Here is a 12,454-nt window from a genome sequence, read left to right as displayed (position 1 = left end):
GACGTAAATAATCAACGACAACCGCAACTCTAAAATACGATTATGTCTCGCAAGCTAATGAGCTAGCTCTAATGACTAACATACATAGTCATGTATCCATGTTGTCAAGTGAGGCTCGTTTTTGGAAAATGTTTTCGTTCTACAAACCCCCAATTATTTTGATATTTGATTGATTAAATATATATTTTCGTAGTAGGGCTCATTTAGTTACCTTAACAAACTAATTCCTATGGAGCTACAAAAATTACAGTGAGCACCTAATAATGTTAGAAATCTACTGTAAAAATTTTAGAGTCAATACTACTACCAATTTATCACAACAATTCCTACAAATTTATATTTTAATAATATTAAATATCTCAAATTAATTATATAGCTCCTAAGAATGTTATAAAATTATGTGAACAAAATATAATAGCAGATAGATCATGATTTTAGGAACCTGACAAAATTAGTTTCACAATTTTTGGCCGACTACATAAATTTATATTGAATTTACAAGTTACTTTAGAAACTAAATTAGAAAATACCTAGAAAAGAAAAAGAAGCCGGTAGAAACCATATCGGCCCCAGTGGCCCACGCAGACGCGATGCACGCGGCAGCTGGCCCAGCAGCGACCCAAGGCGGGGAAGCTCGTGCCCGCACCGTGCTTTTTGCAAAATAGCCCCTAGCCTACCTGAATATTATGCGGTGCCTTCGAGTACTATTGCACTAGAGAAACCCTTTGCAGAGAGCACCCCCAACAAACCCATCTTCATAACAAGCTAGTCCTCGACACCCCACGCATGGCGGTGCGGCTCTGGCCATCGCAGCGCCCCCTCGCCGGTCATCAGAGCGAAGCACCCGCACTACGAGCAGGCCTACGAGCACCGCGGGGCCAAGACAAAACCTAGAGCGGTGATTTGAAGCTAAACGATGACCCCTAGTGTGCTGCCCACATAGGTGGGCAAACCCCATGGCGATGCGCCTTCTCCGATGAACTAGGTCTACGATGAGTATAATGGATCAGGCGAGAGAAATAGGAGCTTACCCCGAGGCTAGCTACGGTGATGGATAAGACGAGGAAGCGACGAGGTGATCGACCACGTGCGCCTGCACCATGTGGCGGCACTCCGAGCGTGGCATCAACGCATTAGCCCATCACCGGTGAAGGTTCTAGCCAAGCCGAGGTGAGCACCAGATAGAGGGGTCAATGGTGAGTTAGTACGGCCATCAATTTAACTACAGTGGTGACAAGAGACTCACCGTAAACCAAACCAAGACACGATGGTGAAAACGGACCAGTGGCGAGCAAAACTTGAAATTGGCTGGCAATAAAGCTTGGCTGTGCCTTGGTGCGGGATGGGCTGTTAGCTAACCTCCACACCTAGCTACTGGGGCATTGAATCGAGGTGCGATATCCCGTGGAGCGTGAATTTAACTCGCGGAGCGGTGCGGTTCCGTCGGTGGCGATGGCAAGTGGGCAATGGCTCTATGATAAAGGCAGCAACGTGATGGGACAACAGAGACAGGCAGTGGCTCGGTAGTAGGTGGATCAAGTGGTTGAGACGGGCGCAACGTTGGCTAAAGCTGTGGCTCTTGGCTGGTAGTAGCCATTGGCCTGGAGTGCGGCTAGTGCACTGTGCAGTGGCACCAGCAGTGCAGCAGCATGACCTAGCACACATGGCTCGAGCATGGACATGGCATAGCACTGAGAGAGGCAGTAACAGTGATAGCCCGCGGCGCGGCATGTAGCCAGAGCCAGCGAGAGAGGCCAGCGGAGCAGCGGCCACGGCTAGGAGCGGCCAGCCCACGACGACGTGCTCGCATGGTGACCAGGGGTACTCAGGCCGAGAGCCTAGAACGATGTCTTTCACGCTTCTTAAAGCAGCCCAAAGTTCACTTACTAGCTCGATAAAAACTCCACCAAGTCCATGAACCCCAAATTGGCACTATCTGACTTGCTAACGAAGTAATTGTCGTCGCCACTGGATGTCCCAAGAGGAAGTTGGAGAGGCACCAAGGTAGGTTTGTCGCGCCGAACGGTAGTTCACGAACAGAGCGACAACGACATAGCTATTCCGACGTAGTTCGGACACTTCTTGCGTGAACATCGCAACTCAAACGTAACCACAACCTTCACCACGCTCAAGTTCACACCTTGATGCACCCAATCGTGCAAAAATATAGGTGTGTCGCTTAACCAATTTTGTTGAAATTTAAATGCCAAAAATGCCATTGTCTATCATTTCTGATTTAGAAAAGTTAAGGTTCAGTTTGATCCACAACTTTTAACACTTTAGCCGTAATTTTCAAAGGGTCTAAACCTTGTTAATTTCAACTAACTAACATAACATGGCCTAGTTCATATTTTGTACTAACTCGTAGGAATAAAATATTAAAGCATTATTTAACTATTTTGCTCAATATAATTCACCAAAATGATACTTTAAACATAAATTCAAGTGTTTGCCGACTTAACGAAAAGAGCTTATCTTAACATCAAGTTTAATTTTAGAGCTCCCAAAACACTAGTTAATAACATCTATTTTTTAAAAGTTAAAGTTGCATTGTCATCTACCAAGTTTGTACTTCTAACTTTATTTAAGTGTCACATACATGTTCTATAGTATTTTTGCTTAATAAAAAATTATTTTAAACCCTAACTGATATAACATGACTATTGAATCAACTTACGTTTAGCATTTTTGTTGATCATTTTGAGTTATGAAAATTGATCTACACACTTTATCACATGCATTAACACATCAATATAATGCTCATGACATAGTTTAGCAAGTTGTTTAAACGGTAACACCGAGGTGTTATAGAAACATAGAGTAGATCTCTCAGTAATAGGCAAATAAATTGCTACTATAGTCATGGTCTCTAGGCTAATATATTCGTAGGAATATACTACAGCCAATGCCTAAGACTCTACCATCTGTGTATAGCATTTAATAATGAATGATGGTAGTCACCATAAAAGTGTACTATTCTCATATTTTCAAAACACTTATTTGGGACAACACAATATAGGTAATTATCAAGTTTAAAATAAACATGATGTAGATCTCTCAGTAATGAACGAATAATCGCTACCATAGGCACGGTCTCCGGGCCAAATAATTCAAGATAAATTAAGCGTAGCCAATGCCTAGGACTCTACTTGTGTTATGATCCTCAATATATCTAAGATATGCATTGAACGATTTTGTATTTAATCCATCATTAATTAAGAAATGCTTAATTAAGAGGATTTACCATTGTTAAAATATAATTTATAGAAAAATTATCAAATTAACAAGGGTAACAAAGTACATGAAATTTACTAAGCATATAATGCTATAGTTGGGTAGTGGTATAATTTATGTAAAATCCCGTAGGATCAAAGCAAAAATCCACTTCCTATGTCAGCCTCGCTAGCAAAAATGGTTTGGCTGCCATTTTGCTTTTCTAGATTAGGCTCAGATGAGCCCAAATCCATCTATCTTTAATTAACTATGAATTAATTAAGTGGAGTTGATTTTATTGCAACCAAAATTAATTGCCAAACAATAAAATCGGCAAACTATGTATGTTTAGATATGGACATTTTTTCTGGTCTTAAACAATGTATAGGAGTACAATCTCTACCATACTAATAATGTTAGAGTCTATGACTAAACAGAAGATCATAGACATAGAAATAGATGTCTAAACATTATCATAGTAAATTCAACTGCAATATAATATCATGATGCAATTTGTAAAGACTCGTAGATCTTGAAAAAGAATCTATTTACACTACTAAATAACGTGCATTATAATTTTTTTAAACTCAAAGTCTAAAACAAACATTTATACCAAAAATAAATGCAATATTGCAGTGGTGATACATTAAAAATCCGAAGGCTAAAACATATAGGAATGAAATTTACTATCAATATTCAATTAGAATAATTATGTAATTCACATAAAGTACAAGGGCTTATGTGCAAATCTACACAATCTTATCCCCATCCACCAGGAAGAGGAACGGACGTTTCTGGATGGCGTCGCTTGGGAACCGACGTCCCTTGGCCTGGTGGCCGCGCGTACGCGACCGCCGGTCAGCCAGCCACCACCGCCGCGGGTCGGGCCCTCAGCCGCCGGCCTGGCCTTGGGCGTGGGAAGCACGCGAGGGCCTGGCCGCCGGGCGCGGCTGCCAGTTGCCGGGTGCAAGGCCGCAGCCACGGGAGGGGCGCTGCCGGTCGCTGGGGCCGCGAGGAGCCGTCGGCCGTGGGGCAACCGGCCCGGGCTGTCCGACGGAGCGGCCTACACCGCGGCAGGCCGGGCGTGTAGGAAACGCCGCCGTCGAGAGCGCTAGGTGCGCGTGGCCACCGCCGCGGACGTGATGGTCGACAGGGTCTCCGCCGCTGACGGAAAGCCAAGCGCTGGAGCCCGCCACCGCCACCGCCGTGGCCAGTCAGGCGCGCGGTCCAGCCTAGGACCTTGCTTGTGGGCGCCGCTGCTGCCGGACTGGCAAGGGCGAGCGCCGCTGCTGCCGGCCTAGCGCGTGCGGGCTCTGCGGCCGGCCTGGCGCGCAGCCCTGCTGTACGGGCAGGCACGCGGCAACTGCCGCCGGCCAAGTGCACAGGCACCGCCGCAGGATTGGGACGCAACCCCGTCTCTGGTCTGGCACACGCGAGCGCCGCTGCTGGTGTAGCGAGCAGGCCCACCACGATCGGTCGGACGCGCGTACTCGCGGCCATTGCCGTAGATAGGTAAGAACATGATAAACTGAAGAAAAACCATAGCCGGTGGTTACCGTCTTTTGTTCTGAGTGCGTCCTTCATCTTCTTTCTTTCGATGTGGAGGACGATCACGGTGTTGCGATGAAAACGGTCATCGATTTCTTTGTCGGTCCATCTTGATGGTGACTGCTCGGCCATCCATCATCTTGTACGCATCAGTTTCCTATGGGTAAGGGCGCGTTTAGTTCCGAAAATTTTTGGCTTTTGGCAACTGTAGCACTTTTATTTGTATTTGGTAAAAATTGTTTAATTATGGACTATTTAGGCTTAAAAGATTCGTCTCGCCAATTACAGGCAAACTGTGCAATTAGTTATTCTTTTTATCTACATTTAATGCTCTATACATGTGCCGTAAGATTTGATGTGACGGGAAATCTTAAAAATTTTTTGTTTTTGAGTGGGATCTAAACAGGGCCTAAGATGAAGAACAGATCTTCGTTTCTTTTCCGGTCTTGAACGATGAAGGCCTGCGTGCCCTCTGTGCTTGCATCGAACATGGAGGCCGGCAGGATCCAGTTCTGCCTCCTTGTTCTGACGCAAAAACAATGGTGAAGAGGCTCAAAAAAAAAAAAAAACAATGGTGAAGGAGCATGACGCCGGCACTGTTCCTTCGAGGACGGACGGCGCTGCATCATCGACGTCGAATCCTTTTCCTTTCCGGCCCAAAACCAGCGGAGAGCAAACGTCGCTGATAACGTATTAGAAAGTAGAGAGAGATGCAAATGATTAGCTGTTGTATTTTCAATGAATAGATGGCGGTTACAAGCGTGAAAGAAAGAGGGGTGAAAAGACACCTCTTAAATTAATTTCTAATTGATCACTAAATAATAAATCTTAACAGAAATAACCATTCTTTGACTTCTGCAATTGGGATTTGGGAATAGAAAACTGCACAATTGTTTTTTTTTCCTCTCAAGGTAATGGCAGCTGCGCTGGTGTGCCAAAACTGGATAATCTGTGGAACCAGCTGGTAATCGTTGAATGGATGGATCACCCAAACCAGTACTCTGCCTTTATTCCTCTGTTCATTAGTTTTTTTATAAGGACCTTATATTATATTATTAAAACAATGAAAACAGGGTACAAATACGAGTACTTAGGAACTCTGACTCTTGTTTTTCCCTCCTAAAAAGTACACACCTCTCTGAGGTCAACTCTAAATAAAAGCATAGTCCTCCACATATCTGTACTTTTATTCAGATAAAAATAAGAGTTCTTCACTTATCTTCCAGCTTCTTGATGACCGTTCAACGAAATCATACAGAACGTTAGACAGACCCTATACTTATTGTCGTAATGATACGGTGTTTTTTCAGGAAAACAGAACAGACTGCCTATTAACTCTTTAAAAATGGTTTGGTTTCAGTTTTTACTGTTGCTGTGTTGCAACAAACATGCATATGAATGCGGATGAGCTGGTGGCTGCCGCTGATGTTCGACAAGAAAATAAGCTTGAAAAATGTGTTATCAGGAACTCATATTGACAAATTCAAAGAGTAATGTGGGCCCGAAAGTTTGAAGCAGGCAAGTTCTTTGGCAACAAAAACTGCTTTTGCTGTGTTGTATTATGCTCCTATCAGCTAAGGATTTCAGGCTCACAATTATCGCAAACCTATATAATACAATAACTCAAAAGTCAAACATTAAATTTGCACAGCTTTTATTCTATTTCAGGAGGGAAATATCATTGATGTCCTACTGTCCATATCAAGATTAATTTTCCAACTTATTTGAACAAAGAATATGTGCAATTTTCTTTTATTATTCGGATAACTCTATTATATATATTTCAACAAATAAAATATGTGCAACATATTTTTATTTATATAATTTTTTAATAAAAAAATATTTTCTTTCGAATCAAAATCCAGCCTACTAGCCAAACGGTTTAAAAAATGATTTCTCTCCTGAAATGTTTCTTTAGAGAATTCGGATCCGAAACATTTCTACGAGAATCCGAATCCCTACCCAAAGCGCCCTAAGATTAGCTAGTAAGGAATTACTAGCTCTTACAAGTTATAATGACTAAAATCACCCATGAAAGAGAATCCTCCAGAATCTTTCCCTAGGTACACGGGACTGCAACGACTGATGAATAAAATGAATTCACCGCTTCCCTGTTAATTCAGATTTAAAACGACCAGCATATATAACTCAATATGATATTAGAACCAAACATCTCGGGTTTGAATTCTACTAGCGCAATTAAATAAAAAAAACAACCACTCATCTCCACTTGAAGAGGAATATTGAAACATAAAATGAATATGTGCACCTCTCCCGTTAGTTTAAACTTTTCAGAAGACGTGGAGAGAAAGTATGTGAATTTGAACCGCGGTCCTAGTCATGATTTCCATCTTTTGTGGATATCTACATGTATAACAAAGACTAGTTTTGCTATTGTTGTAAGAGCATCTCCAAGAGCCTTTTTAAATTTCATTATCTAAATCATTATTTGGAGAGTCATTTGCATAAATATCGTTTTCTGTATCTTTTCACTCTCCAACAGTTTTTCTATATTCCATGCGCACTCTAGAGAGCTATTCTCGTCTTCTATATTTGGCTAGCGAAAAATCCGGAATAGAAGATAACTATATTTGAATGATCATTTAGAAAAGCTGTTGGAGAGTAGTTTTTCACCAAAATTTCTATTCCTAGCATTTAGGAAGGACGTGGAGAGTCTCTTGGAGATGCTCTAAGGTATGTCTGTACCATTATTGTACCTTAATAATGGTTGGAATGGTGTTAGTTATGTTTAGTGAAAACTCATTAGAGATATGGGGACTATAATTTTGCCATGCATATGTCCGAATGATAGTTACACGCGTGCTCATAAGACATATCACTTCAATTTAAATTCTCCAAAAAAAATATCACTTCAATTTATTGCCTGTTTAGGTTTTCTCCTCTAAACTTTAGAGCTAAAGCTCCGAACAAGTGATATAAAGTTAGCTCTAAACTTTAGATCACCTCACATTAGAGCTTTAGAGCTTGAAGATGAGCTAAAGTGTTATAAAGCTTTTAGAGGAGGGGATCCAAACTGGCTCTAATCCTACACGTAGTTTGTTATCTTTAATCTAAACCTACAAAATGAGGATATGTTTTCCGAAGTTGCTTTTTACATGCAGAAACTTAGCAAGCAGGACTAAACGAAGGCAATTAAATTGGATTATGAGATCCTCCCGGCCAAAAAGAAAAAAAGTAGAGTACTCTCGAAGGATGCTATGTGGTACGTACTCTGAAACAGCACCCTAAATGCGACAGTAGTATTTAAAAAGAATTTAAGTGAGAAATTTTACCTTGTTTTTCTTTTTTGATCGGAGAAATTTTACCTTGTTGGACCGAGGAGAAATGTTAATTAAACGATAAAAAACGATGAAAAGTTGAAAACGTCCAGAAGAGGAAAGGTATTTTCCACCTAAACAATTCCTGTACCGCTTCTGCCCCCAGCAGGCGCGCCACCGCCGATCGCCTCCTCTCCACTCCACCAGATCTCATCCCCTTCTCGCCCACCCCGATCACCGCGCGGGTATCGGAGCATGGCGTCTGCGGCGGTAGTGGACGCCGGCGACGCGCCGGAGCCCACGGTGCGGAACCTCCTGGACCAGGAGTCCCTCAAGTGGGTCTTCGTCGGCGGCAAGGGCGGCGTCGGCAAGACCACCTGCAGCTCCATCCTCTCCGTCCTCCTCGCCGGGGTCCGCCAGTCCGTGCTAGTTATCTCCACCGACCCTGCACACAACCTCAGCGACGCCTTCCAGCAGCGCTTCACCAAGTTCCCCACCCTCGTCCGCGGATTCACCAACCTCTACGCCATGGTAATAAATAAACACAAAAAAGAATAGCAAAATTCCCCTAATTCTTTTCTCCGTCTTACGGCTCCAATCCACTCTTCTCGCGGGGTCGTCTTCACTTGACCCCACCCAATTCAGTGGTGCTTGTGAGGATTGGATGGGCAGGCTGCGTGTCCTGGCGCATGGTGATTGCCTGATTAAATTGGACCTCACCGAATTTTTGGGAAGGGATGTCAGCAGGGTTGTCTGAGGAGAGAGGCAGTATGCAGATTGAAAAGTCGCATGCTGCCCTTAATTTTCCATGTATGGAAGTCATAGGCATTTACCTAGGCCAGGCTATACGAGATGCAAAGTTACCAATTCGGGGTTGGTTTGGGTTTGTGCTTGTACTTTGGGGCATGTGGGTCACAGTCACAGGATTGTTGCTCAGTGATGGGGCCTGCATCTTCATGAACCATCCCAAGTGGTGATTAGGCTCCTTGAATAATATGGTGATGATTTCCACATTATTTCTTGAGTTGATTACGGAAGTTGAAGAATAGGTAGCAGACTTGTACAAAAGAAGTACCTAATCTTTAGCAACTTTTTTTTTTATGCTAAGAAGAGGTTAATAACAAATTAAGTGGTTGGCTTCCATTCTATTTCAGTTTCATTTAGAACATGTTCCACTTGGGTATTAAAAAAAATGTATGACCATTGACTAAGCACCAGATTTTAGCATTTGCCTCCTTTTCTTTGTATTTTCATCCACATCAAGCATGATACTGATACAAAATCCATTTAGTCATTTCTTTGTATTCTCACAAATGATATACAAAGTAAAACAGGTTTCATTTATTGTCCTATGAGTTCTATTTTTTAAGAGTAATCTGCCATTTCATTAATTTTATTCTTTTTCCAAAAGGTAGCTTGATTCATGTTATTAGAGTTGGTATTTGGCTGAATAGTCTCATTTCATAACTTTATTTGCAGGAAATTGACCCAAAGGTAGAAAATGATGGTTTATCCAATGAAGGAATGGAGGGATTCCTTTCAGAACTGACAAATGCGATTCCAGGAGTAGACGAAGCTATGAGTTTTGCTGAAATGCTAAAGTAAGGTTTTGTTCCGTTCAGTTGTTTGCCATTCTTCCCAATATGACCAGTTACTTCCATTACCATCCATTTTATATTTCATTTGCTTATTTGCTACCATTTCTAATTCCACCTGTTCAATGTCTCCAATATGTCAAGGCAGTTATATTTTGACTATCATTGTTATTCCCAGAAATGGTACTTCTTGGCTTCCAGCAACTTTCTGAATATGATATTTTCCTCACTGCAGATTAGTCCAAACAATGGATTACTCCGTTGTAGTTTTTGATACTGCTCCTACAGGGCATACATTACGGTTGCTTCAGTTCCCAGCAACCCTGGAGAAGGGTCTTGAGAAAATGATGGAATTGAAAAATAGATTTGGTGGTCTGTTGAATCAGGTACTTTATATACATTTCAATATACTGGAAAACCTTTTTTTTAAGTTGCTAGGGCATGTGTTTGATTCGTTATTTGCTTCTCTAAATAACACGCTATTCATATCAATTAATTAAGGGGACTAGGTTGCACCTTTAAATCGTAACCAAATAAATGATAGAGATATCTTGTGATGTGCTCAGCAGAGCCTGAACCGCCAAGCTTATCCCAAAGAAAATTTCTGATGTTTCAGTATTGCAAATACTATGATATCATGAGTTCACCTTGGGGAAAAAAGCAAATAAAAGAAAGAAATATTGACTTGATGACATACCTTTGTTCATACTGAGGTTAAATGGTAATATGTACATGGCGAACTTTTGCATGTGCAGATTCTTCATTGGACCTACCCAGATGGGAACACACATGTATAGCTAATATAATAATGAATGCATTTGGCAGGCCAGTCGGTTGTTTGGTCTTGGCGATGAGCTGAACGAGGATGCAATGCTTGGGAAACTTGAGGGTATGAAGGACGTGATCGAACAAGTGAACAGGCAATTTAAAGATCCAGTAAGACTCCCTACCTTGTATGGAAGCAGATATGCTCCTTAATCTACTAGTAACAGATTATGCTATTACCTGGTGTCAAAAAATTAGCACTAGTTAAAAGATATAGTGAGAACACACATGGGAAACCCATGATAGTGAAACTTGGAACTAAATAAAGCATTAGTGCTCTTAAGATTTCAGTTGATTGCTCTTCTTGCTTAAAACCAAAAGTTTAATTGTAAACTTGACTCACACTACATGCTCAAAACTTACAGTTTGTATAGTACAAACCAATTTTTAACAGCACGCCAGATGCTTGTTGCTTTCTGCTTAAGGCATTCTAGGATAGTGTCTGCACCTGTCCAATTTAAGCACACAAGATCACTGCTGGGTGAACATGAACTGACCAAGCATGCTCTAAATTCTTTAGGCACCTACTGTTGATTGTACCCCCTTCTGACTTCCATTTTTGTTTTCTTCCCAGGACTTGACAACTTTTGTATGTGTCTGTATCCCGGAATTTCTTTCATTGTATGAAACAGAGAGATTGGTGCAAGAGTTAGCAAAGTTTGAGATTGATTCACACAATATTATTATTAATCAAGTTATATTTGATGAGGAAGGTAAGTACAAAAATCAGCTTTGTCAATTTCACTGACCTCAAGCTTTCTTGGAAAATTAAATCCACCGCATTCAGTTAAAATTTCATTAGGACCTATTCCTCAAGTAAAGAAAATTGTTCTCATGAGCTCTGGTAGTATGGCTGAAAAAACCTAGAGGTTCTTTATTTCAAACGAGAAAAAAGGAAAAGGAAAATTCTAAAAGGCAGCACAAAACATCTTTCGAATAATCTATTCGTCAATGATAGGAGCAGAAAAGGAATGTACTTTTAGGGACCTTTCCTTTGTATATCAATATCTCCAGTTGTCCGGTTGTTTTAATCTACTCATTTTTTTCATTCTTGCAGCTGTCGAGTCAAAACTGCTAAAAGCACGGATAAAAATGCAACAGAAATATATTGATCAGTTCCATATGTTATACGATGACTTCAACATCACCAAGCTTCCCTTGCTTTCAGAAGAGGTAAGTAATTTGCTATCCCACCGCATTTCTTGTTCAAGCTTACAATGTTTGTAAGTGCTTATAGATGCATTTTCCAGGTTTGTGGTGTTCAAGCTCTACAAAACTTTTCCCAGCACTTCCTTACACCATACAAGTCTGCTCTTAAAAGGGGCACCGTCGAGGAGCTCGAAGAGAGAATAACTTTATTAAAATCTGCACTGCAAGAAGCTGAGGCAGAATTAGATAGGGTTAGGAAAGGGAAGCAGTCAGCGTGATCCTTTTTTTCACAGGTCAAGGTGTGTAAAACCTGACAGAAGCTACGAAGAAAACAGAGTTAGAGAGAGACGCTCAAATTTTTCGTGTCATTACACTCTTGTTGATTTCACTATCATGTTTCCTCATCGAAATGTTTAGATTTGTAATAGCTATCGGCAGAGAAGTGTTTGATTCACACAAGATATATAGATCCATTCTTTTTGCTGCTTATTCGGGTGTCTTCACACTGGAGATCAGTTCTACCAAACATTCCCCCTTGTACTGTTTGGTCAAGGGATGGATTTTTGGAGAAACTCTGGATCAGTTCTACCAAACACTCTTTTTGCTGCATGTTTGAATGAACTAGGACTAGTTGTTGGGCTAAGAATTAGTCCAAATTAGTTAAGGTTGGCTAGTTGGTTAATAACTAGTTGATGGTTTGGCTAAAAAATTAGCCCATCTATTAGCACCCTTGTTTGGACTGGTTATAGCTAATTTAGACTTATTGGAGAGCGGGTTTTTCTCAATCTTTCTAAAAAATCAAGATTGTGAGTTGGTTTTGGAAACTTTTGGAACACTCTTATTGCC

General features: G+C 41.2%; 1 protein-coding gene across 1 annotated transcript; it reads left to right on the top strand.

Moving 5' to 3' along the window:
• The first annotated feature begins 8,149 nt into the window (after positions 1 to 8,149).
• On the top strand, positions 8,150 to 12,097 carry LOC136552153 (ATPase GET3A). Its single transcript, XM_066543690.1, has 7 exons — positions 8,150 to 8,570; positions 9,519 to 9,640; positions 9,870 to 10,020; positions 10,460 to 10,570; positions 11,034 to 11,172; positions 11,517 to 11,632; positions 11,710 to 12,097. Exons 1-7 carry the CDS (start codon positions 8,295 to 8,297, stop codon positions 11,884 to 11,886), a joined length of 1,092 nt encoding a protein of 363 aa, XP_066399787.1. The 5' UTR covers positions 8,150 to 8,294; the 3' UTR covers positions 11,887 to 12,097.
• Positions 12,098 to 12,454: the final 357 nt, after the last annotated feature.

This window comes from Miscanthus floridulus, chromosome 4 (genome assembly GCF_019320115.1).
Source record: "Miscanthus floridulus cultivar M001 chromosome 4, ASM1932011v1, whole genome shotgun sequence".
In the NCBI taxonomy this organism is placed as follows: domain Eukaryota; kingdom Viridiplantae; phylum Streptophyta; class Magnoliopsida; order Poales; family Poaceae; genus Miscanthus; species Miscanthus floridulus.
The sequence above is the reverse complement of the archived record's forward strand: the minus strand, read 5'-3'. Positions and strand labels throughout refer to the sequence as shown.

What these genes read in the sequence shown, in the direction of transcription:
- LOC136552153 (XM_066543690.1), top strand. Translation starts at nt 8,295, where the DNA reads ATGGCGTCTGCGGCGGTAGTGGACGCCGGCGACGCGCCGGAGCCCACG. An exon ending in TCACCAACCTCTACGCCATG is followed by an intron (nt 8,571 to 9,518) that starts GTAATAAATAAA and finishes CTTTATTTGCAG; the next exon opens with GAAATTGACCCAAAGGTAGA. An exon ending in TTCCCTTGCTTTCAGAAGAG is followed by an intron (nt 11,633 to 11,709) that starts GTAAGTAATTTG and finishes TGCATTTTCCAG; the next exon opens with GTTTGTGGTGTTCAAGCTCT.